The following is a 26,845-nucleotide window of genomic DNA, read 5'->3' on the forward strand; positions in this document are numbered from 1 at the left end:
CAGTCATATTCCTACAAATCTATTTGAAATGCCAAACTCATTTTTCATACTTACTCTCAAAGCATGGTTTCATAAAATCCACTTGATCCCAACCAAACCATCTTTTATTACCATTGTTTGAGAACAGGTCTTCCCCAAATCCTGTGCAATACCACAAACCCAGTGTCAACGTAAATATTTCATAAACCCTCTGTTTAATACAAATTAAGATATCAATTACCCAAGAGTTGTGCTATAATTGAACCTTTCACAAAAACAACCCCCCCCCCCCCCCCCAAAAAAAATGGAGTCATCGATACAAAATAATTCTGCTGTACAAAAACATTCAAAACATTCCAAAACAGATGCGAGTTACAGTACCTAGTATTAAAAACAGCACTACTATTCCATATAAAAGGACTAAAAATGGCTTTAACATCCTTGTAGAAACGGTATTTCTTTTAGAAACGGTTCTCGGCGTTAGAATGTAAAACCACAAAACCAATAAAGAGGAACATTTCTCCCATGTAGAATTAGGCACGTTTACTAGCAACTGCATTCGGGAATTCCTGAAATGTGTCAGGGTCTATTCAAATCTCATTCTTAGCATCAGCATCCGTGTGTACAAGAAGTCTTGAACCTTCGTCAGTCAACATTATATCGGTCACTTACAGCATATCAAGGATTGTTAAACCAAACCGTCCTACAAGTGTCTGTGACTCTGTAGACTCGTGGGTGTGTTCGGGTTTATCTATGTAGCGTTACACGTTACGTTTGGAGCAGTGTTCTTGTGCCCAGGACTCTGTAGAAGTATCTGTAACAGTGTCAATAAATATGGTGGACCAAAAGTGCCTCTTCACCTAATGTTAAGCATAAACAGCCAAAACAACAATCATGCTTGACAGAAAAGCCACCTCGAAGTTATTTTCCACACACGAGTGCCTAAAACAGCTCTGAGGTTGGGTAAAACCTCCCCCAATCCTAACCTTAACCACTGGTGAGGAAAATGCTAAACAGACCAACCCAAGATCAGCGTCTAAGGGCAACTTCACCTTAAACATGACCTTACATGACAGTACATATAACCGTTGCACAAACAGAGTAGTGTCAGAAGGGGGTGCCCTTGTACTGTGCCACCCCACAACTCCATAATGTCTTGACCATCTGAAAAAGTACACCAATTGCATCTGAAATACAGAGATCTCCTTTTGCAGTATGTGTGCCTCTAGCTATGTGTTGGGCTAATGGCAATTTCACCCTTGTCACACACACACACACACACACACACGTCCACTGTGCTGCTGCAGCGCTCTCCAAGTAAGGCAGAGATCAGCAGTGTCGGCACGGCAGAGAAAGAAAGGGACAGAAGCACGACAGAGGAAAAAAGGCAAGTATCAGAAGTATCAACGGCGGTGGCGGCGAGAGGGAGGAAGTTGAATAGACATAACCCCCACCCACATACACCACCCTCTTGGGCCCTGCCATGTCCTGCCAAGGCCTCTCTGGTCAGTCCTGGCCAGTCTGGAGTCTAGCCCAACCATTAGGCTCTGCTCTAGTATGCTCCAGACCACAAACACACCCACACAGACGGTGAATGGGCCAGTCCTTCAGCGAGTCAGTGTTCTTTCCTGTCACTAGGCAGATGTTCAGCGTGGTGGCCTATCAGGAGGCAGCATAGAGTTTGGAGCCCTGCTCTCTGCGGAGGATTCGGTGCAATTGAGGGGACATGTAAAAGGGCTTGAGGGGTGAGCCGTCGTTCCTCTCCAGGTCTTCACCTTAACCGGGCCCCAGGGGATAGGAAGCATTGCCACAGAGGAGAAGGAGGAGAGGAGCAGACAACATGTAGGTAGGAAGGCAGAAAGAGAGAATACGAGAGAAAGGAGTTAGCAGAGCCAAACGATTTAGAAAGTCAAGCAGCAAAATTAATTAGGAGAAAAGTTTAGGATGGTTCAAGTCAGCCAAAATGGCCAGTGAATTATAACCATCTAGATTAGAGTGCAGCCAAGGCAAGGTTTGACACGGGACATGCAAATAACACTGTCTCCATACAATTCAAATAAATTGTATAGTATAACATTTAATAGTCTTCACTAGTTCTTCACTGTAAGAACACGTGATAGAAACAATTTAATTGGTAAAACAATAATTACAGTGTAAAAAAACACTACGCAAGAATAACCTTTCGCCTGACTTATTTAAGAAAACGGTCCACCACTAACGTTCTAATAGGGTCATATGACATGGAAAACCTTTCAATTCACCAACAAAGTTCCAACACAGACCCCCTTTGTATCATATAAAAGGCCCTTGCACCCCCAGGCTGGGCTGTATTTAAAGAGGTGAATGGTGTACTTACAGAAACAAAGGAATAAGGTGTCCACACACATAGCATAGACATTGAAGAAGCCATGGGCAATTAGGTAGGATCCAAATATCACCGTCTGTCAATGAGAGAAGAGTCAAAGTCCGTGAACACACTTAGCAACAAGCAATGCTAACCCAAACTACATTTGATGTAATGATATTTCTTACCAGCAGGGGGACCCAGTAGTAATTTAGTGATGGCACTTCTTCTTGAATAACTGGTATCTTACGAGTGAAGAAGAAGAACGCTAGAACACCTGGGGGGGGGGGGGGAATAACAAAAGAAAAATGAACGACTAAAAACGAGAATACAAATAGTGCCTTTCAAAGAGATGCCTGAACTCCAGCATGCACAGTGTCACTGTTTCAAAGTACTCCTTCCCTTTGTGTATTGTGACTCATACAGTGGTTAGACATAGTCAGTACACCAGTGTGTGGGAAAGACAGGGAACTCACCAACACTCCCTGAAATAAGCACTTTTCCCAAGAAGAGCAGAAAGTCTGTCACCTTGTCCAGCACTGCCACCCTACAGAGGAGAGGAAACTCATTGGAGAAGCCCAGAGACAGACAGTCACCCCCATGATAGACAGACTCACTCTATTCTAATGGAAAGCAAGCTTTACAGTGCCTTACCTCACTACGTTCCTCATCAGGAGGAAGAAAGCATCCTTAGCCGAGGTGCAGAAGTTCTTCCCATATATCGCGATCTGGTGCGAGAAAGTATTCATGATTCCAACAGTTTGCGTAAGATAGTTATCAGAACTGCCATATCTGCTGTTCTTGAAGGAATGGTATCGAAAGTAAATGTCTGACAACAAGAGATTTAACTCCGCACCGTCCCAAACTCACCATGATGTAGGCGTTCCTGTTCATGAACTTGATGAAATGCTCCAGGCACCAGAAGCAGCATTTGAGACAGCAAATCAGGAAGCGGGCAAAAGCATTGTGCGCACCTGAAAAGACATGACGACCATGATCAAATAAATGTACACCACTGTATATAAACATATAAAAAAGGCAGTGGGTTTAGTATGAGCACAAAACCCACCTTTGAGTTTGTGATCCAGATACTCCAGAACAATGCGGAACATCTGCACTACAGCCAGAATCAGAGAGCCAAACGCCAGAGAGCCTGTGTGGTACCTGGAAGAGACACCATACACTCTATTACCAAACTGCTTGTGTGTGTGTTGAAACCATTTTGCTTAGAGTACATTTGGAAAGTATTCAGACCCTTTACTTTTTCCAAATTTTATTACATTACAGCCTAATTCTAAAATTGATTAAATTGTTTTTTCCCACCTTATCAATTTATACACAATACCCCATAATAACAAAGCAAAAACAGGTTTTTTAGAAATGTTTGAAAATATATTACAAATAAAAAAATTGAAATATCACATTTACCTAAGTATTCAGACCCTTTATTGAGTACTTTGTTGAAGCACCTTTGGCAGCGACTACATCCTAGAGCCTTCTTGGGTATGAGGCTACAAGCTTGGCATACCTCTGTTTGGGGAGTTTCTCCCATTCTTGAGATCCTCTCAAGCTCTGTCAGGATGGGGAGCACCGCTACACAGCTATTTTAAGGTCTCTCCAGAGATGTTAGATCGAGGTCAAGTCAGAGCTCTGGCTGGACCAATCAAGGATCTTCAGAGACTTGTCCCCAAGCCACTCCTGTGTTGCCTTGGCTATGTGCTTAATGTTGTTGTCCTGTTGGAAGGTGAGCACCTTCCCAACACCCTCCTCCTTCATTCATCGTTCCCTTGATCCTGACTAGTCTCCCAGTTCCTGCAGGTGAAAAACATCCCCACAGCATGATGCTGCACCACCATGCTTCACCGTAGGGATGGTGCAAGGTGTCCTCCAGATGGTGCCAGGTTTCCTCCTTCAATCTTGGTTTCATCAGACCAGAGAATCGTGTTTCTCATGGTCTGTCCTTTAGGTGCCTTTTGGAAAACTCCAAGCGGGCTGTCATGTGCCTTTTACTGAGGAGTGACTTACGTCTGGCCACTATACCATAAAGGCCTGATTGGTGGAGTACTGCAGAGATGGTTGTCCTTCTGGAAGAATGATGGAGGCCAATGTGTTCTTGGGGACATTCAATGCTGCAGAAATGTTTTGGTACCCTTCCCCAGATCTGTGCCTCGACACAATCCTGTTCCTTAAAGCTCATGGCTTGGTTTTTGCTCAAGTGTGTGCCCGTCTATATCAATTGAATTTACCACAGGTGGACTCCAATCAAGTTGTAGAAACATCTCAAGGATGATCAATGGAAACAGGATGCACCTGAGTTCAATTTCGAGTCAAAAGGCGAAGGGTCTGAATACTTATGTAAATAAGGTGTGTTTTTTTGCTATACATTTGCCAAAATGAAAAATAAAAAAATTATAAAAACTGTTTTCGATTTGTCATAATGGAATACTGTGTCTAGACTGATGAGGACACGTTTTTATTATTTAATCCTTTTTTAGAATAAGGCTGTAATGTATCAAAATGTGGAAAGAGTCAAGGGGTCTGAATACTTTCCGAATGCACTGTACACATCCACCATACACACACTCACTTCCCCCTTCAAATCATAGGCTTAAACACCTAAACGCACTTAGGGCCAGTTTCCTGGACACAGATTAAGAGTAGTCCTGGACTAGAAGGCATGCTTAATAGAGACTCTCCATTAATATAGCTTTTTAGTGCAGGACTAGGATTACTCAACCCCCTCCTCCTTATGTGCTAATCCCATATAACTGAGAAAGGGAAAGTCAGTTGAACGACCTTCCGCATTTAACCCAACCCCTCTGAATCAGAGAGTTGCGGGGGCCTGCCTTAATCGACATCCACGTCTTCGGCGTGCGCGGGAACAGTGCTCAGGAGCAGAACGACTGATTTTTTTTTACCTCGTCAGCTCAGAGGATTCGATCCAGCAACCATTCGGTTACTGGCCCAATGCTCTTACCGCTAGGCTACCTGCCGCCCCATTCAATGAACGTGAGCGTTTTCTGTCGAGTGAAGTGATTTGAGCAAGTCTACCTTACAGCCCTACTGAAGGAGGAGAACAGTGGACAGGACGGTATATCCTGGGGCTTCCTCAGGGCCCAGTAGTAGGAGGCGAAGGCCCCGGCCAGGGTGCACTGTCCCAGGGCGATGGTGAAGTTGACCAGCCACAGGAACACCAGCAGGTTACACAGCTGCAGCACAAATATGTAGCGGTGGTAGAGGCTCTCGCCGCCGTAGAAGGCAAAGGTGCACTGGGAGCCAGGGCACACCTTGGTCACGTTGGTCTGACTGAAGGTCTAGAGAGATAGGGGAAGTTATTCGGTTTGAAGGAAATGCCACCCAATTCCCTATATTGAGCACTCCCCTCTGATCAGAGCATACAACAGCACCCTTCTCCCATTCTCGATTTCCCTAGAATAGGGACTAGGGTGCCATTTCATGAAAGACCGAATGTAGCCAGAGCTCACAGATGTTGTCACTGGCTAGCTATTTCACAGCTGAATGATGTGTACTCCTGTTCAGGATTTCAAGGCCAATAGCATACAGTAGTTTTCAATACAGCTATAACACCAATGTGATAAAGAGGAAGAGAGCAGAGAGAAAAACAAACCTCTGGATCACAGGTGAGGTTGGCATACACGCATTTGTCCGGCGTCGACATGACCTTGTAGACAGCATCGCCGGAAGACGCCAAGAAGCTGAGGGCAAAACCAGTAAAGGGCAACACAGAGGAATGGAAGCAGAAACAAGCATCACAATTTGTACCTGCCTATGAGCCATCAATATTGGGATTTCCACTAATGGCTCAGCAGTTTTATTAGGTTCAATTCAATTCCAGTCAAGTTCAAGTATATTCCAATCACTATGACTCCATGGGTGATAGCTCAGAATGCGTCACCCGTAGCTACAATAGGTAACGCTGCATGTCAAGATAACTGTGTAAAGTGTACACATAGCAGAGTGAGGATGAGGCTTGGTAAATGTATAGAGAGGATACACAGCAGTGACCGCCCAGTACGCTATGCAGATGGCCAGCAGCACAAAAGTGATGATCGGATAGAAGAGAGTGGACATGATGTAGCCAATGGCCCTGGAGAAGAGAGAGAGGAAGAGAATGGAGAGAAAGTGGTTGTGTGGGGGGGGGGGGGTTAAAAGTTAGGTTAATTTTCCCACACCGAGCACACAGACGACGGGTTCGATTCAAAGTGACACAACAAGAGAAGGTCAAGAGGTCACTCTCCTGAGAAAAGATTGCCACTCACCTGCTCCCCTCCTTCAGCAGAGCGATGGCGATGCGTACTCTCCTCCTCAGGAATATCAGGATTATTATGATGACCGCCTCAATGACCGACAGGGAGATCACTGCAATATAAAATTATAACAATTAAGCAGAAGAAAAAAGATGCTATTCCTCAGACCAGAGACTCTCCTGGCGTTTGCCCAATTAATTTTAGCAATTTCAGGTTGCATACGGTTAACAGGAAATCCTATGGTTTCCCCATCTCTAATTCATCTACTGATTGAGAAGCAAAAGCAAAAACCAGCAGACATGCTTATCACCCAACTGCTTCACAGCAAGTCCAAGAGACTCTGCACCTTGTGATAAACACAGTAAAACTGAGTCGACAGCCTTGTGCTAGGCTAGTAGTTCCCGTGCTAAACAAATAGATGGGAGAAGTGGATGGCCACACACTGAAGATGAGCCAGGTCTGACTGAGCTGCAGGTAAACTCGGAAGTCCGTCTGAAAGCCGATGTCAGAGATGGTGACGTCCCCATCCCCGTATGGCTTCCCTCTCAGTGTACTGAACTCCCAGTAGCAGTGCCAGATCCCTGAGAAAGACAGAGGAGAGAGAAACAGAGAGAGAAAGAGATGTGACACGTTGAGATACTGCACCTGTACATCTGCTACATTTAGCTTGCCATGACAACAGAGGGGTTGACTGACAGCTGGAAGTGAGAAGATGTGGACACGGTCTCCCACACAAATCTACATACAGTAGCGGTATGTTGACCTTCAGTACAGTATGGGCTGGTGAAGTGTGGATAATGTACTCAGGCTAAAGATGGCATTGTGCTCTTTTAGTGAGGCAATAGTAGCTTTTGGGTCAGTGACGGAGAGCGTACTGCATTACTAACCGTAGCCCACCACAGCGATGACTCCGAAGATGATGAGCCACAGGAGCACTCCGGCTGTGAACCGCAGCAGCAGGATAAAGGCCAGACTGACCACCATGGTTATCACCAGACCTCTAGAAACACAAACACACCTGGAGTGAGGACCACAGTAAAACATATACACATACAAAAATACATGCATGAATGCATGAGGACACACGTGTGTCGGTCTTACATTAAGATCCAGTACCAGGAGTTGGCATAGTCCTCAAAGATCTTCATGCCAACCTCCTTGGCGTCTAGCAGACTGGTAATGCCACTGTGAGGGGAGGGAGAGGAGAAGCGAGAGCAAAAGATTGAGGGAGAAATAAAGAATGAGAACGTGCTCATTTACGGAGAGAACATTGGCCTGTGTTGTTTTGCAATCCCTCTCACTTGCACACACAGCACAGGGCCATGACACACTGCAGTTTATGAGGGGGCTGTACAGCCCTGGGAGACGGCACAGGTTGTAGGCAGGCGTCCCTTATAAATGTGTCACATGTCAACATATTAGTGTTATCAAAGCGCTAGGAAGCAGCAATGCTCTCTATGACTCTGAAGCAGCAGGTTACTACTCCACCACAGTAGCAAAATAACCCTCAGGAACGAGGATTGTTAACAGGAAAAATACATACAAATGAGTCTTGAAGCTTAGCTATTCCTGTAGGCATCTCTTTCTGTCATAACTACATGAACAAGCAGAAAATGGTAACAGTTCAATGTACAGTACAAGCTTGACAAAGAGCTGATGGCAACAATCACCAGGAATACTTCACCAGATATCCACTGTACCCACAGCTCTACCTACAGCTCTATCTAGAACCGTAGTGTTCTTCGGCTGTCCCCATAGGATAACCCTTGAAGAATCCTTGTTGGTTGCAAGTAGAACCATTTTACAGAGGGTTCTACCTGGAACCCAAAGGGGTTCTATCTGGAACCAATAGGGGTTATCCTGTGGAGACAGCCAAAGAACCCATTTGGAACCTTTTTTTCCTAGAGTGTTATTGTAGACATCGGACCCAAAGTATTCCCTGGTGCTTTTACTCACTATATTATCAGCCTCTACGGGACTGGTGAACAGCAGTAGCAAGAGACTAGAACCAACCTTCCCCTGGAGCTGTGCAGAATGTCTCGTGAGTGGAGCACCAATCTCCGTCTGTTTTATGAGGACAGCTACCACACGTCAGGAGGAAAGCTCACTCTAGGCATGAATTTCATCTCGACCATCATATTTCTCTAAAAAGCCCATGACCGTACAGCTATAATAGCACATAATGCAACCTACTCAAGTAATTCATGTTGTTATGAAAAAGGAGCCCTAGTAATACCAATGAAACCCTACCGATGTACCAATGAAACCAAAAGTGCTGTGCCACTGTGCCTAACGCACTCCACAGACCAGGCTATAACAGATGGAGTTTGGCCGAACCTGTCGAAAACAAAATAATTGATGCTTTGTTAAAGGTTTTGGTTGGAGGCAGTGTAATTGGAAGGAAATGCTCTGTCCTTGGACAACTCTTTGAAGTGCTTGGCATTCAGGGGAAAATATGTGAAAGGCACTAGTGGGCTGTTGACAAATCATGCGTGAGGGTGAGATGAGCCTAGCCATGCCTGAGGGTTCACCATCAGGCATAACAGAATAATAGCCGGAGAGATGATTATTATTATTATTTTTTTACTTTGACAAAAACGCCCCTCTACAAAGACTGTAATTTCTAATAGGAAATGGTGGCGCAGTCATCAACTACAGATGCTGAGGACATACACAGCTCAAAGTTTGGGCGAGATGAAAGATGGCATTACACCCGTCATAACAAAAGCATTACACCAGTCAAAACAATGACATTACCAGTCAAAACAATGCAGATGAAATTCACCTGTGGAACTCTATTTGTGTTCAAATATAGTCTATTAAAGTCAGAGGTAGGCATATATATATATATATATATATACATATATATACATACATACATACATACATACATACATATATATATATATAACTTGTGGTAATTACTGTGGTAATAACGCTAATTACTGCATTAATGTGATGCTGAGGCTGCTCTTATCCAGTTTCACGAAATGAACCTTTGCAAACATTATGATGAGAAAATATCACGGAAGGAAGATGTTGATGAAAGCTAGGGGGTGACGTAAGTCTCAGCTTTTAAAGCAATATAGTACATTAACTGTAAGCCAAGTTGTTACTCGTCTTTGCTAGGGCTTCAATATGGATGTTAGCTCCACATCAGGGCAACATTTGAAGGTAATCTGTCCTCTTTCCTTTCCACAGCCACAAGCCGGAGAGGAACAGCAGCAGATTACCCATGACGCACAGTCAGGTGGGAAGGTTAGTTTGCAGACAGTGAGCTCGGGGCTACAGAAGGTTACGGTTCAAGGTTAAAATACTGTAATTAGTTTGAGACCTTTCCACTCCTTGCTGCATGGCGGTAACTCGGCTAAAAAAGAAAAAAGCATTCAACTGGTCATAACATCCTTCTTTCAAAGGCAAACATGATGTACTAATGATGGCAGCTCGTTAACACAAAACGATCAAGACCCTGCATCGGTCTTAATTGCTGTTCTCTTATCTCTCCCACAAGTTAATCCATATACGTATTGATCGTTTTATAGACTGTATATGCATAGCATGAGGAAAGTCACTTAACTGTACTACTCTGAAGCTACAGCGTGAGCTGCATTTCCATGCAAACATGCATAGACGGATTTCAATGTGCATGAATGATCCACACTCTACTGGGCATGAGGGATCATGGCCCAGTTGTCCTACCCTGCAATAGCTGTCCAGTTGACTCTGGGTTCCAAGTTAGAATCCCTATGACAATATAATAGCTTAAATGCATTTGAATTCCCAAACATGGCCTCAATGAAGCCACAGTGAACAGATTTGTACAGCGTTAATTCATCTTTCAGGTTTACTGGTCAAAAGATATTCAACCATGTGAATCCACCACCCCTAATAGGCCTCCCACTTATACAATTCATCCCATAGTCTCTCTCGGCAGAAATTCCAAGATTTCGACAACAACAAAGGCTTCTGCAGAGCGACATTGGGGAGAGCAGGACTTACTTGGCAGCGTCTCGGAGATCGATCACGCTCCTTGTTTTACCTAAGCCGTCTTTGAAGACTGTCTTGTTGGCGACAGTTAGCGTCCCGTTCCTGGTGATGAAGTCTGGGAAGCACCGCTGGAGGACTGAAACACACAAACAAACAACTTGGTATTTCAATTTCATACACTGTGATATTATTATGGTTTTATATATATCCCTTTTCCAACCAGTCACATACCCTCCCCTCCCACAGAATCTAAGTCTTAGGAATAGACCGTATGAAAGTCACAATAAGGATAGTGGATGAACCGTGTGCAGAACTCGGATTCACTTACAAGGTCTGCTTGGCACTATCATGGAAGGGCAGTCCTCATCTCTCAAGACTTGTGCAACGGACTAAACAGAAAAAAGGCGAGAGGGAGAAGAAGTCAAACAATACCCACTGTGTGACGTCAAAGCCTCAGACTTGAGTTTTTAATAAGTCGTCTGTTCTTTCGACTAATAAATTGGTCGGAATATTAAAACGTGTATTTTAGGTTAGGATGACTGGTAAGACATCCTATCATCATATCCTATGACTTTGCCATTATCCAACAGGACCATGAGGAGAGTGGGCGTGTGGCTGAGTTGACTAGGAACAGACGACTGTCTGTCATACAGTACAGAACAGACTGGTAGGGAACCCTTTCTGCTCTATCTTCTATTCCTCAAATGAGCACTCTGCTCTGGGTACTGACTGAGTAGACACAGTGTGGGTGGGAGAACCAACGATTCAGCAGTAACAGTGTGATTGTGTGATTATGAGTTCCCACACACCATCTCACACACTCTCCCTTCCCCCCTTTCTCTCTCTTTCTGTCTCTCTAAGTCTCATCTGAGGTGCCATGCCAGCATGTCTGACGAACACGGACCAGTATCACAGTCTGTGTCCCACAAACCAACTCGTCAGAGCTGTGAGTGACATCAGCAGATGCCGCCTTCCTCACGCTTTTCTCTCACAGGACTTTCAAATGACATTCACATCATGTTTCCTTTACATAGTACATTAGGCCCAGTACTTACAGAAAAACGCATCCAATGATATTACTTTGTATCATTTCTATACAACAAGATATATTCTATGCAACAACTAAATGACTCAATCTGACTCCAATAAGATTTGAATTCCTGAAGAGGAAGGGCCTCGGTCGCTACTATTGAACACTATTATTGATCTTAATTTAATTCCAAAAACAAAAGAACGTTTGTTTAAAGGCCCAGTGTCGTCAAAATCATGATTGTCCTGTGTTGAATATAAATTTCCACTAGGGCTGTCCCCGTCTAAAACAAATCTTGGGTCGACCGAGAGTCACCTGTTCTTTCGACTAATAAATTGGTCTAAATATTAAAATTTGTATTTTCCATGTATAGACACACCCTGTGTGATTAAATAAAATCAACTATATGTATTGAGCTTATCTGATCCTTTCAGCACACTGTTTGATGAAATAAGACACAAATTACTCAAGAGAGAGCCAAATAACAAGATAACCCCCCCCCAAAAAAAAAAACTTAACCTGACCCGAACATCCTCCTCTCCCTCCTGCTGGCTTTTGCAGATTCTGACGTTACTCTCCTGAAGATGCTGGTAATAGGCTACACGAGGATTTGACAACCTTCCTCATAAGGAATGCCAATTTATCTTACCATTTCTACCCATCTGCCTTCCAGTTATGGTTTTCATATGCACATTTTCATGGAACTGATTCATTTCATTCATAATAACATCTTCATATCTCAAAATCATTGTCAAGTGGTTCATCTAAATTCTATCCAAATCTAAATGAAAAAGTGACACAAACCTAAAACATAACCTTCGTTGCCATTGCCATTGCCAATGCTGATACGCCTACTCCCGCTCCGGTGCTTGACGCCGCCAGACTACTAACCACCGGTCCTTGCAACCTACATTATGCACACCTGGCAACAATCATTACACACACCTGCTCCCCATCGTTATGCACACCTGGACATCATCATTACTTTTATTACTTCACCTTTATTTAGCCCTCATTAGCCTCAGTCTTCAGGCAGTATTGGTTTTGTATATCTTCATGTTCCTTGTAAACTTACCAACTGCACTTGCTTCCTGACTCCCTGTGTCTTCATTACAAACAATGTAAAAAAAAAAAAAAAGAAAGCCCACATAAAGCCAACAAATAAAAACATTGCAGCCTGCAGGTAGAAAATATCCCGATAAAAATAAATATCATCTAAATCACACTGGCAATGCATGGCCTGTCTGCAACAAACTTGAAGCACTGTATCAATTTGGGTCAGTCTCAAAGCTTGTGCTAGCAAACTTGCAACATCGTATAAAATATCCTGGGAGCTTATTGTTTCCTGCAGCAGTGAGCTCAGAACAGACACAGTTGTAGGCTATTTTGCGCAAGGGATAAGAGGTCATTAGGCAGGCCTGTTTCATGATGTTTCCACTGGATCACAGCGCTGTGATGTTTTTCCCCTTTCATGCGGAGTGGTTATTGAAAGGAAGAGCTGGAGAGACGTTTCTCAACGGATGTAAAAAAAAAAAAACAGACTTTGTTAACTTGCTGTTTGAGGTGAAAAAAAAGCATTACTTTGAGAAGCTCCACAACTCATTAGTGGTGGTGCATTAAGCCAATCAGAAATACTATCAGATCCCCAAATGGGCACATTTACATGCCTACATTTGTAGCCTATAAGCCTACTTCTATGCGTAATCAGGTGCACGTCCTTACTCAACATTGACATGAGGGCTCCAAACAAAAAATGACTAAATTGACAAAACTCGGAAATGGAATGAAATCAACCAAAACTGGTTTCTCACAAGCATAGGTTGTGTGTTCTGCAAACAACGTGTCCACTCCGACAATGAGAACGGTAAAAGACTGGAATAATAATATATTGAATGCATTAACAGAAATGACCGTAACATTGTAGATTAGAAATGATAGGAATTCATGGTAAATGTACTACTGGTGATATATGTAATGGGGAATTGATATACACTAACAATCCAACACAAACCATTCACAAAATGAAGTTACGAAAGAAACAATAAATGTGCACAAATTGTAGTGAGAGAGCGCATTCTGCAGAGAGATGTGCATTGTAGCCACACTCCCCTTCTTCTTGGGCTGTGCCATCCCTACGGCCTCCGCAATGGATTCGTTTACTGAGATGGATGTGAATCAGACAGGTTTCTCGTGTGCCATAAAAAAATATATATTTGCTACTGCTCAAAAAAAAATCTTGGTCGACCAACAGCCTATCGACCAAACAATCAACCAGTCGACTAATTGGGGTCAGCCCCAATTGGAATAATACTGTGGAATTGTGTAAGAGCTGTCTGAAAAGACTGCCTGAAATTTCTGCCTATTTTGGTGAGATGGAGTTTTGGCCTGTCTGGTGACATCACTAGGCGGTAAATTAGTTAATAGACCAATACGAAAGAGAGTTCCAAAACTTTCTGCCAATAACAGCTAGTTATCAGTTTTCCCCTCCCCACTCACACCACTCCCAGACAGTCCTAGCAAAATTCTTGCTTGCTCTTTGCTAGGTTTATTTTTGACCATTTTAATTTAAAACAAATCACAGTAATGTACTTAAATGCTCCATAGAAAATATTTTAATATTGAGAAAGAAAATGGCTGCAGTGGATGCGAGTACTCCACCGACTTATAGATCGATAACCATTACAGAAGATAGAACACTCAACGACTTGATAAGTGAGACCACAAGTAACTGGAGGCATCAGTCTCGGTACCTTTCTTGGATTGTCGAAGCCCGGCTTGCAGAACTGCCTGTAATACTCCCAGTAGCTCTTGTTGTACCTGTAGTTGTATTGCATGTCGAGGTATGTGGCAAATCTGTCTGGGCACTTGGAGACGCAGAGCTGGGAAGAGACGAGAAAGGGACAGCCAAGCATCAAATCAACGCTTAGTGACAGAGAACAAGCGAGAAAAAACGAGCAGGAACTTAATAGCATAATGTCTGCAGCGTTAAGAGGCAGCACTCACCTGGGTTGTAGGGCACTGGAGGTTAATGAGAACGGCAGGATTGGCACATTGCAATATGTTGAAGTAGAATAATATGGCTTTGTTGCTGTAACCACAGGGAAATGGAGAGAATAGTCATTAGTTTCCCAACACAAAGACAATGACAGTTTTATTAAGAGAACGCGGAGAACAAACGTGGTATGGAAAATCTAACAGCAGATTGATCCGTCTGTCAAACAGTGTGTAAAAACACAGGGAGCAGGAACGTCCGTGGCGGTTGTTGCAGGAACGTCCGTGGCGGTTGTTGCAGGAACGTCCGTGGCGGTTGTTGCAGGAGCGTCCGTGGCGGTTGTCAATGCTTCTTTGTTAAGCGCTTTTCATACATGGTGCGCAAAGCACTCAATAAACAAACTATTACAGACAACAATACAACTAGTAGGCAGCCAGTGCGGTGCAGGAAAACCCATTGAAAAATTATACTCAGATTATATTGACAAAGAATAGGTGTAAGGAGCAGATCAGCCTGTGATTGTCATAACAGGACGCACAACTGCAACTGCGTTTCAACTATAGTCTTCTTCAGGCAACGTTGCTCCTTATTTGTATTGTTATCAATCTAACTTGCATATAGTTAAAAAAAAAAAATTAAAAATCCTGCATCATACTGGCCTTGTTACATACTTGTTTTCTTTACTGGGTTACCTGCCATTTAGAGGGCCGACCTACCCCTGTCCTCAACTCACTGAGACTAATACAACTGACATGCTGAGGCCGGATATTAAAATGGTAGGAAATAGCAGTTTCTCTGCATTATGATTTCTCTCATATTGTTTGTGCCATATTGCGGGTGTCAAAAGTGTTCGAGCCGACACACCTCCCAAGCGGCTTTGGTATCTCTTCCAAGTGCACTAAAAGATTGGCATCCGTCTTTATACTCACGCGTTGGGGGTCCCCTGCTGTCCACAGAACTGTCCGTGGCTGTCGGTGGGGTAGACCACCTTCCTGGGGTCGCCATGGATCCAGGCTGAAACCAGACAAAAACGGCCGCATCATTAGCCTTTCCCTGCCCCTTCAACTGTCAATCACTCTGGGCATTTATGAGTCAGTGACAGGACCTCCCTGGCTGTGTGTGCATGGTAATACTCTGCCCGCCTGTAACGCACACTAACATAATCACTTCCGAATTTAAAGAAGCAGGTCAAATGGGATCAAAGGTAAGACTCCTATTATGAATCACAAATCAGAAAAACCAGATATGAAAAGATTAGCGAGTCAAGCTGAGAGCTGGCTGCTCAGCAATTACAGGACAACCTGAAAACCTTGAGACTACCCTTACAGAATACAGAGAGATCATTTGAGTGAAAACCACTGGGTTGTTTCACCAATTAGGTACCTTTTGAGAAGTGTAACCTAGTATAAAACGTTTTGATTTCAACTACTTTTAACATTGTCATAAAGAACACATGTTTAACTTCATAAAAAAAACAAGTTTTCCCATCTCAAGAGGTTACATTTAAAAAAATGACTTCAGTAAGTGCCTGTTAAGTGCCATATAAAGTAACAGCCAAAAATCCCCTTGTGACAGGGGGAATGGAAGCTTGATTTGTGCAACAGGGAGAGACAATTGAATGCAATACATTTAATTGTAGAGTAAACAGCCTATGGGTTACAGGGTTTACATATTATGGTCTGTTTTCCATCACAAAACACCAGAAAATGGCCAAAAAGGGTAAAACCAGCTCACCTGCTTTTACACTATGATTTGACCATTAGATGTTCAATGTTTCTTTAGAAAATAATACTTAAAAAGGAATAGTTTACCCATATGAAATCAAGAGTTCTGCTTTATGTAACAGGGTTGAACTTAAAATGAGGGCCATACGTAAATGAGTCACTAGTCACAATAAATAAATAATAATATTTTAGAAATGACTGTCAAGGCAACAAAATAACTAGGGTATAACAATAAATGGTGAAAACTTGTTGAAATCTTGGGATTAAGTGGGTTAAATTCTCCCTGGAAGTCACAGAAGGGGCCCCTGAGGGACATGTAAAAATGCTGAAATGTGGCACTTTAGCAAGTCTTTATTCACATCAAAAAATGTGTTTGTTGAAATTGTTGAAACAATTGATTTGTTGAATTTTCCTTGTGGTCTATATTAAAAAGGGCACTATATTAAAAAAGGGCACTTCAAAGTATTTTACAATTCAATGTTGGGGCACAATTTCTATTTGAAATATCAAAGTGATGCAAAATGCACTCTTTTCATGGAACGACACCACCAACAGAACCAAGGCCAGTCTGTATCTTTTGAGACTACTCTGAAATTCAATCCAAGCTGCAAATTTGTTTTTCTAACCTGTTTCAGTCATTAAAGTAATTATTTTCTGTTAGAGGACAAGGCATTCTATTCCCTTTCTAGCCAACAACACTGTACCTGCCTCACCCAATAGTCCGGATGAAACAGAGTTTATGCATGAGGAAGACCACGGGCGAGGAGAAAGAATGAAAAGCTGTTCACGTAATTGCAAACACGCCAGCGTCTATTTGAAGTCACCTCCATTTTCATGGCTCTGGCTCTCTTAAAGTAATTGGGCAACAGACAGTCCTTCCTCTGCCCAGACTGAGACGTGACTCCACTGCACACGGGAGTCAGAGGGACTGCACTTTGAGAAAAGACAGTTGATTTGACTCATTTAGGGTGTATGTGTGGGGGGGAGGGGTGTGTGTGTGTGTGTGTGTGTTTGGTTTTACTGTCCTTCTGGTTCTCACAAGGAAAAAAATATATTTTAAGTTTAGGGGTTAGCTTTAAGGTTAGGGTTAGAATTATGGTTAGGGGTAAGGTTTAGGAGATCGGGTTTTGAATGGGAATCAATTGTTTGGTCCCCACAAGAATAGTAAAACAAATGTGTTTGTGTGTGGGCACGTGTGTGTGTGTTTAAGCATGCATGTCTGTGTCTGTACAGACTGAGGTGTGTGCATGTGAGGAGAGTCACATGATTGATTCCAATCTACTGAGAGGAACACACTGCAGTAAGGCTGCGTTTACATCGTCAAGCACAACTTCTCTAAGTCCCTTAAAAGGAATGGAGGCCAGAGGATGTCACCCATAACCCTGGAGAACATGGTCAAAACCCCCAATCAAGAGATTAGACACACAGATTAGGGAGATGCCATACAGTAACCTCAGAAACAGAAAGTGACTCACATAAAATCATTAGACTCTGATGTTGCAGACTCCCACTCATTAAGGAATGGGTCTGACTCTGGGGAAATTCAAGTACTCATATTTCCACCTCCCACACACTTCACAACACCAGAAGCTCTGTTGCCCAACGCAAAACGGGATCCAATACAAAACGTTATCTAGCATTTAAATGGCAGTCGGTGGAACGCAGTTCGAATCCCGAGCCGGCAAGGTGTAAAAAAATTGCTCCCTGGGCGTCGATGACATGAACATCGATCAAGGCAGGCCCACGCACCTCTCTGATTCAGAAGGGTTGGGTTAAATGCAGAAGACACATTTTGCTCGAATGCATTTCCCTTTCCCACCCAAAGACTTTGTCAAGATGAGAGCTAGGCAAGCAGAAACTCATGAACACACACACACACACACACTCTCTCTCTCTCTCTACATGTACATGGGACTTCGACTCGCACAACGTGGAGCATCATCATAGGGTGGGCTGTGGTGTTACGAAACCAACGTGTCTGATGAAATAAGCAGCAACATGACAACTCACCCACGGTGCCCAGAGCGATGTAGCCGAGGATGAAGATGACGAATACGACACAGCACACCACATCCGTGCAGCCCCTGGAGAGAAGACAGAGAAAGAGAGGGACAGAAGGAGTGAGTTAAGAGAGAAAGAGTGTCAATTAGATGAGCCTAGTACCAAGGGCTCTGCCCTTGCCATGGCATCCCTGACAGTGGGCTTGTACTTGAGCTCCTAAGCTGGGTGCAGCATTTGCCACCTGACAAGACCAGGTGGCATCTCAAGACACAGGGCTCAGAGAAAAACATTCCGAGCTCCAATTTCTAATGAGACACGCTCCAACCCCCAGAGTTTATGTTCTCCACAGAGATCCCTCCAACAGAGGTTTTGAAGGTTGGATTGCACAATAGTATGTTACATCTCTGCTTTAGAGAGGGGAGGCTCTCTCTCACAGCTGGGGTTTCTCCTCCTGTCCACAAATAAGAAGTCCTCTCTCGTCTCTCACACTTCTCTCACCCCCAGAGAAGCTGTCAGCCTTGCCCCGCCAGGGCCCCGTCCTCAAAAACCCTTCCCAACTTCCACCCTGTTGTGTCCCCTCAGAGCGAGTACAATCCAAGTCTGAACTTTATCATACAGAGCATGCTCTGTGAAGGCTACAATAAGGAACTACACACCCGAAAGTAAGACCCTTGTGCTTTAAACACTCCTCTTTCATCCCCAGGAAGAAAGCCAGTGTCGAGTGGAGGCCAGAGGCAGGTCTGCTGTGGCGCTCCTTTGAGGTAGCTGCTTGTCCTTGTTTTGTATGCAGCGTGGTGCCACCATAGACTCCACGAGCAGTACATACGCACATTGCTTTTGAGCCTCCAAACACCATTTTTGTTATTAAATAGCAGATGGTCCTGCGGAGCTCAGGCCACAGATGCACATAGAATATCAATTTCATTGCAATGGATATTAAAAAGGATAAACTACTTAGATAGAGAAATACACAGAAACAAATATGCTGTATACACATACAAACACACATGCAAGAACGTTTAGGTTACCAAGGATGGCTCTTAAACTGATTTAGACTGAGGGAGTGGCACAGTTTAATCTTTGCATCACAAATTATCCAGGATTGTTTTGCTAGTGCTGTTGCTACTAAGCAGAAAGATCATAGCCCTACATAAATACTGTAGGTAATTGCAACTGCATTTGCATTCCATGCTAATGAGTTGTATTGGTGAAAATGGGGCTTGTTTTGTTCAACATTAGTGAAGATTTTGATTTCTTCACAGTTAAAAATGGCTGAAATCCAGAACTACAGTACCTATAATAAACAGATTTCTCACTGCTGAATTAAAATGGGCCTATTATTACCAATCTCATCTGAATTACATGGGCTTGATTGCAACAAACAGTCAGAACTTAACATGCTCCTGCAGGTTAACGCTGGATTCCTTTGAATCAAATCCAAATGTATTTATCACATGCGCCGAATACTACAGGTCAGCTCTGACAGCTGATGCTTAAAGTTAGAGAGGGAGATATAAGACTCCAGCTTCAGTGATTTTTGCAATTCGTTCCAGTCATTGGCAACAGAGAACTGGAAGGAAAGGCGGCCAAAGGAAGTGTTGGCTTTGGGGATACCAGTGAAATATACCACTATGGTGTTGAAAGCTGAGCTTTAGTCAATTAACAGTATTTTCACATAGGTGTTCCCTGTGTGTGGAGTGCGATTGAGATTGCATCATCTGTGGATCTGTTGTGGCGGTATGCGAATTGGAGTGGGTCTAGGGTTTCTGGGGTTATGGTGTTGATGTTAGTCATGACCTGCCTTTCAAAGCACTTTGTGGCTACTGACGTGAGTTCTACTGGGTGCTAGTCATTTAGGTAGGTTACTTTCGCTTTCTTGGGCACAGGGACTATGGTGTCCTGCTTGAAACATGTATACTACCATTCAAAAGTTTGGGGTCACTTAGAAATGTCCTTGTTTTTGAAAGAATTTTTTTTTTTTTTGTCCATTAAAATAACAGCAACTTGATCAGAGATGCAGTGTAGACATTGTTAATAATGTAAATGACTATTGTATCTGGAAACGGCAGATTTTCTATGGAATATCTACATAGGCGTACAGAGGCCCATTATCTGCAACCATCACACCTGTGTTCCAATGGCACGTTGTTAGCTAATCCAAGTGTATCATTTTAAAAGGCTAATTGATCATTAGAAAACCATTTTGCAATTATGTTAGCACTGTTAAAACATATATTTTTTTTTAAACAGCTGAAAACTGTTGTTCTGATTAAAGAAGCAATAAAACTGGCCTTCTTTAGACTAGTTGAGTATCTGGAGCATCAGCATTTGTGGATTCGATTACAGGGTCAAAATGGCCAGAAACAAATAACTTTCTTCTGAAACTCACCAGTCTATTCTTGTTCTGAGAAATGAAGGCTATTCCATGAAAGAAATTGCCAAGAAACTGAAGATCTTGTACAACGCTGTATACTATTCCCTTCAAAGAACAGCGCAAACTGGCTCTAACCAGAATAGAAAGAGGAGCGGGAGGCCCCGGTGCAAAACTGAGCAAGAGGCCAAGTAGATTAGTGTCTAGTTTGAGAAACAGACGCCTCACAAGTCCTCAACTGACAGCTTCATTAAATAATACCTGCAAAACACCAGTCTCAATGTCAACAGTGAAGAGGCGTCTCCAGGATGCTGGCCTTCTAGGCAGAGTTCCTCTGTCCAGTGTCTGTGTTATTTTGCACATCTTCATATTTTATTTTTATTGGCTAGTCTGAGATATGGCGTTTTCTTTGCAACTTTACCTAGAAGGCCAGCATCTCAGAGTTGCCTCTTCACTGCAGATGTTGAGACTGGTGTTTTGCGGGTGCTATTTAATGAAGCTGCCAGTTGAGGACTTGTGTCATTGCACATGGTGATCTTAGGCTTGTGTGCGGCTGCTCGGCCATGGAAACCCATTTCATGAAGCTCCAGATGAGCAGTTATTGTGCTGACGTTGCCTCTAGAGGCAGTTTGGAACTCTGTAGTGAGTGTTACAAATGACAGACAATTTTTGTTGCGCCTCAGCACTCGGCGGCCCCGTTCTGTGAGCTTGCGTGGCCTATCATTTCGAGGCTGAGCCATTGTTGCTCCTATGTCACACCCTGTTCTGTTTCACCTGTCTTTGTGATTGTCTCCACCCCCCTCCAGGTGTCGCTCATCTTCCCCATTTCCCCTGTGTATGTTTGTCTGTTGCCAGTTTGTCTTGTTTGTTCAAGTCAACCAGAGTTTTGTGTCTCTGCTCCTGCTTTTCCCAGTCTCTCTATTCTCGCCCTCCTGGTTTTGACCCATGCCTGTCCTGACTCCGAGCCCACCTGCCTGACCACTCTGCCTGCCCCTGAGCCTGCCACTGACCTGTACCTTTGCTCCCCTCTGGATTACCAACCTCTGCCTTGCCCTGACCCAGAGCCTGCCTACCGCCCGGTACCGTTGCCCCACCTCTGGTTTACAGTGAGGCCATTCTACTGCCAATGTTTGTCTGTGAAGATTGCATGGCTGTGTGCTCAAATAGCCGAATCCACTAAATAGCCAAATTCACATACTTTTTTATATGGAATGCAACAACATTGAAAGACAATTAAAATGTAATTATAAAACAAAGCACTTCGCAACGGTTTCTTTGGTTAAGATAACGATTTCCAAATAATAAGAAATTACTCTCCCTACCACATTTCTTTCCAATTCAGAAATCCACGTCACAGAGTGGTAAATCGGTGACGGATGATGGTTGCAATTGACATCAGCTGTGCGGGTGATTTTAGAGCGTAATGATGGTTTAACGAGAGATCAGCTGGTGATAATCTAGTGGCCATCAGTGATTACAATTTTCCCATTAAGACCTGATACTTAATTGTGAATGTCCAATTTGAGATATCTCTCCAAATGACATTGCCCATAAATCCCCTCCAGCTAATAACTGACCCATGGACCATCTGTTCAGATCTGCATTCTCCTGTCAAAGACCATTACCCACAAAAATCCTGACCGTAAATCATATTTGATGGCATAGACTCAAGGAATGACACAAGTCTATAACATGATGGCTATGGAACTGAGACTTTAAAGGCTAAGACATATTTCACAAACAAACCCAGTCCAAGGGAGCCGAGGCAGAAAATGTCTCCATCCTCACACCGACAACATTCCTGTAGAGACAGTGTGATACAGTGTGAAGTGGACCTGCGGTGTGCCCAAGGCACTGCCGGCTCTGATATTAAACACGGTATTAAAAAGAGGCAGACGAGGGACTACTTTTTCATTTCATTCAAAAGACAAGGAACAAGAGCTGTCGAGGTTGCCATGGTGAGGACTGAATTTCTCAGCGTCCATTAGGAGTTGAGTCAGGTAGCGGACCAGAGGGCAGCTAGGAATCATGGGTGATTAGTCGATGAGATCCAGGGGGTGGGACCCTGAAGCAGACCTTCTGTCACCTCTTCACCGTGAAGTGAGTCTCCACTGTCTTCTACCCAAACCCCCAGGGCCTAGAGACTTCCTAGTCCTCGCTGAATGAAAAGCATACCCATAATATGACGCAGCCATCACCATACTGAAAATATGAAGAGTGGTACTCAGCAGAGTATGTGAGCGGAGTTGAGCAGTCAGAAATCCCTCTTATCGCTCATGGAGTGGTGCTTTCCGGTGCGCCAAGTCCTTTCCAACTGCACCGCGAAAAACCGCTCCTCGCTCACAGGGGGGGAAAAAATGACACTCCAAATGTGTTCGATTCATTAAAATCACAATTTAACCAACACCCATCTATTTTTGTGACTACCTGGACCTCTCATCTGGTTTTGAAGTAATGAAACCAAACTGTACAACTTGAATGAAAAGTATTTTCATAAAAAAAAAAAAACAGGAAAAGGGGACTGTAAGAAGCGCTCATCATTTCAAATAGGCTACATTAGACAGAGACGACCTATTAAGGCAAAGTCAAAGCTAGCACTACAGAGCTAACACAGAACAACCTTTGAGTCAGGTGAACGCTGAAAGGAAGCTGGTAAACGAGACAAAAAAAAACTAGGTATCTTTCTCTCATCTCTGTGACGCAAAACGCAGCCCAACTGCAAATGTGGTCCAATGCCAAATCCCAGTCATAGTCTAAAAGTCTTAGATCTCCATAGCTGAACCAAAATCTCTTGGCTAGAACAATATCCTTTCCCCTGCTGGGTTGGTATGTACAGTGCCTTGCGAAAGTATTCGGCCCCCTTGAACTTTGCGACCTTTTTCCACATTTCAGGCTTCAAACATAAAGATGTAAAACTGTATTTTTTTGTGAAGAATCAACAACAAGTGGGACACAATCATGAAGTGGAACAACATTTATTGGATATTTCAAACTTTTTTAACAAATCAAAAACTGAAAAATCGGGCGTGCAAAATTATTCAGCCCCTTTACTTTCAGTGCAGCAAACTCTCTCCAGAAGTTCAGTGAGGATCTCTGAATGATCCAATGTTGACCTAAATGACTAATGATGATAAATACAATCCACCTGTGTGTAATCAAGTCTCCGTATAAATGCACCTGCACTGTGATAGTCTCAGAGGTCCGTTAAAAGCGCAGAGAGCATCATGAAGAACAAGGAACACACCAGGCAGGTCCGAGATACTGTTGTGAAGAAGTTTAAAGCCGGATTTGGATACAAAAAGATTTCCCAAGCTTTAAACATCCCAAGGAGCACTGTGCAAGCGATAATATTGAAATGGAAGGAGTATCAGACCACTGCAAATCTACCAAGACCTGGCCGTCCCTCTAAACTTTCAGCTCATACAAGGAGAAGACTGATCAGAGATGCAGCCAAGAGGCCCATGATCACTCTGGATGAACTGCAGAGATCTACAGCTGAGGTGGGAGACTCTGTCCATAGGACAACAATCAGTCGTATATTGCACAAATCTGGCCTTTATGGAAGAGTGGCAAGAAGAAAGCCATTTCTTAAAGATATCCATAAAAAGTGTCGTTTAAAGTTTGCCACAAGCCACCTGGGAGACACACCAAACATGTGGAAGAAGGTGCTCTGGTCAGATGAAACCAAAATTGTACTTTTTGGCAACAATGCAAAACGTTATGTTTGGCGTAAAAGCAACACAGCTGAACACACCATCCCCACTGTCAAACATGGTGGTGGCAGCATCATGGTTTGGGCCTGCTTTTCTTCAGCAGGGACAGGGAAGATGGTTAAAATTGATGGGAAGATGGATGGAGCCAAATACAGGACCATTCTGGAAGAAAACCTGATGGAGTCTGCAAAAGACCTGAGACTGGGACGGAGATTTGTCTTCCAACAAGACAATGATCCAAAACATAAAGCAAAATCTACAATGGAATGGTTCAAAAATAAACATATCCAGGTGTTAGAATGGCCAAGTCAAAGTCCAGACCTGAATCCAATCGAGAATCTGTGGAAAGAACTGAAAACTGCTGTTCACAAATGCTCTCCATCCAACCTCACTGAGCTTGAGCTGTTTTGCAAGTAGGAATGGGAAAAAAATTCAGTCTCTCGATGTGCAAAACTGATAGAGACATACCCCAAGCGACTTACAGCTGTAATCGCAGCAAAAGGTGGCGCTACAAAGTATTAACTTAAGGGGGCTGAATAATTTTGCACGCCCAATTTTTCAGTTTTTGATTTGTTAAAAAAGTTTGAAATATCCAATAAATGTTGTTCCACTTCATGATTGTGTCCCACTTGTTGTTGATTCTTCACAAAAAAATACAGTTTTATATCTTTATGTTTGAAGCCTGAAATGTGGCAAAAGGTTGCGAAGTTCGAATACTTTGGCAAGGCACTGTATGTGTGCTGCTACTCTAAGTGCTGTGAGGCAGTGGGTACCGGCTGGCATTCCTGTCAGTGACATGTGAAGCTCTGTGACAGAGTGTTCTATTCGTAAAGCTGACTCCACTTGGGGAGCCATTGGTGCCATGGCTGTGGTGGTGATGACCGGTCGACGCTGCCACAGAATAGCGTGGCTGAAATTCTGGTGTGTCACCATTGGCCGACTGTTTCCACCACACAATGGAAATTAACAGGGAGAGAGTTTGGGAGAGAGGGGTAGAGATAATGGATTCTCACATGTTGAAACACACCGGGAAGTTTCTCAAGGTCTGGAGAGCCAATAGATATAGCAGTGGAAGGCACAGGGGTTTTGAATGTTTTTCAACTTCCCTGCAGAAGTCTCAAGGACAAATTTACAGTCCATGTATGTGTATTGACTAAAAGGTGTGCAGTCCACTATTCAGGGCGGGACGATACCAATATCGGGATATTTTTTTCAAGGCAAAAATGAAAACAAAGCAGACCTGTATGTAAAATATTGTGTGCTGTAGCTTGGAAAATAAATAAAATGTGACTCTGGATGACAACATAATGATGTTGGTTTCCAACATTAGGGCTGTTTTCCTAAAGAATTGAAATCTGCTTCACATTTTGTTTCCTTGCCTCGATACTAATGGGAATCCCGATACTGGTATCGCGCCAGCCCTAGTCAATGGCATCATTCAATTCATACATTATTCAGATGTACTTTATGGATTGATATATCACCCGTACCGCAGCATAATGGAAGCCGGAATTATTCAGAGCTACAAGGCATCTCCATTTTCTCTACTCTTTTAGAGGACTGTTCAATAACCACAGATACAGACTTAATTTAGGCGGTGAGCTTCTGAGAAAAAAAGACAACCGAAGGAGAGTCAGTCCTCTCTCAGTTCTCATTTAAAAAGAAACTCTAAGCCAGATAAACATCAAAGTGTCTTCACTTTAGTCCACAGCTGTAGGAGTAAAACGAACTTGCGAGGGTGAGATAAAGGCTCGTGGGGGGGACGACATGCTTTCCCCAGCAGTGTATATGAAGCTGGTCCTGAATATGTCTATTCTACAGTATGAAGTAATGAAACGCTTCAGGGCAGAAATTAGTGGTGTAAAGAGTAAAATCACAAAGTTGAAAGGCTATAAGACATACACAGCTGCATCCTAAATTGGTAATTGAGAAATCTTGTTTACGATGTTGTCTTGTGGGATGGCGGACTCCAGTGAGAGCCAATGACAATCCAAACAAATGTAAACAAGACATAACAACAGGACATTGGTATATGTACTAGATAAAGCCAGGCATTCAAATAGAAAGGACGTAGCCAGGTTATACATGAATGGTATATGTTGGAAAGAAGTACTTAAATTGGCTGCTTCCCTGTGATATACGAGTTTGTGTTCCTCCGGTCTCCCAGGCTGGTTAACAATGTGTGTCATTGGGCTAACGCCAGCCGATCGTGTGACTAATAGCTATTGATCTGTGTGATGTAGCGAAGACAGCTGCCAGCACTCAGCCTCCCTCTCCATTAACAGTGCCTGGCAAATTATCAATCCGTCAACACATAGAGTGACGTGCAAAAGAGCTTATGAAACAATGAGGTTCATATTTTTATTTGGAGATAATAGAAGAAGAATAAAATAAGATGTGTAGTGGTTTTGATAGAATGCACAATTCAATTCTATG

General features: G+C 43.2%; 1 protein-coding gene across 8 annotated transcripts in view; it reads right to left on the reverse strand.

The window, feature by feature from the left end:
* Nucleotides 1-26,845, reverse strand: part of slc44a5b (solute carrier family 44 member 5b) — a 54,403-nt gene that overhangs the window by 3,926 nt on the left and 23,632 nt on the right. Inside the window, exons 3-23 of one of the 8 annotated variants that reach the window (XM_090235232.1) lie at nt 18,335-18,408; nt 15,530-15,614; nt 14,612-14,696; nt 14,359-14,487; nt 10,907-10,967; nt 10,591-10,714; nt 9,926-9,958; nt 7,693-7,776; nt 7,479-7,591; nt 7,035-7,172; nt 6,604-6,703; nt 6,339-6,431; nt 5,952-6,039; nt 5,375-5,637; nt 3,393-3,487; nt 3,194-3,297; nt 2,978-3,051; nt 2,800-2,870; nt 2,512-2,600; nt 2,336-2,420; nt 55-1,754 (exon numbers count right to left, since the gene is read on the reverse strand). In XM_090235232.1, the coding sequence (XP_090091358.1) occupies nt 1,642-1,754; nt 2,336-2,420; nt 2,512-2,600; nt 2,800-2,870; nt 2,978-3,051; nt 3,194-3,297; nt 3,393-3,487; nt 5,375-5,637; nt 5,952-6,039; nt 6,339-6,431; nt 6,604-6,703; nt 7,035-7,172; nt 7,479-7,591; nt 7,693-7,776; nt 9,926-9,958; nt 10,591-10,714; nt 10,907-10,967; nt 14,359-14,487; nt 14,612-14,696; nt 15,530-15,614; nt 18,335-18,408 (2,101 nt within the window). In that variant the 3' untranslated portion in view covers nt 55-1,641. Of the gene's footprint in view, nt 1-54; nt 1,755-2,335; nt 2,421-2,511; nt 2,601-2,799; nt 2,871-2,977; nt 3,052-3,193; nt 3,298-3,392; nt 3,488-5,374; nt 5,638-5,951; nt 6,040-6,338; nt 6,432-6,603; nt 6,704-7,034; nt 7,173-7,478; nt 7,592-7,692; nt 7,777-9,925; nt 9,959-10,590; nt 10,715-10,906; nt 10,968-12,412; nt 12,714-14,358; nt 14,488-14,611; nt 14,697-15,529; nt 15,615-18,334; nt 18,409-26,845 lie in introns of those variants that run through there. The other 7 variants (XM_021603366.3, XM_021603365.3, XM_090235234.1 and 4 more) reach the window with 7 other exon arrangements.

Source organism: Oncorhynchus mykiss, chromosome 5 (assembly GCF_057628025.1).
Source record: "Oncorhynchus mykiss isolate SJ-2025 chromosome 5, ASM5762802v1, whole genome shotgun sequence".
In the NCBI taxonomy this organism is placed as follows: domain Eukaryota; kingdom Metazoa; phylum Chordata; class Actinopteri; order Salmoniformes; family Salmonidae; genus Oncorhynchus; species Oncorhynchus mykiss.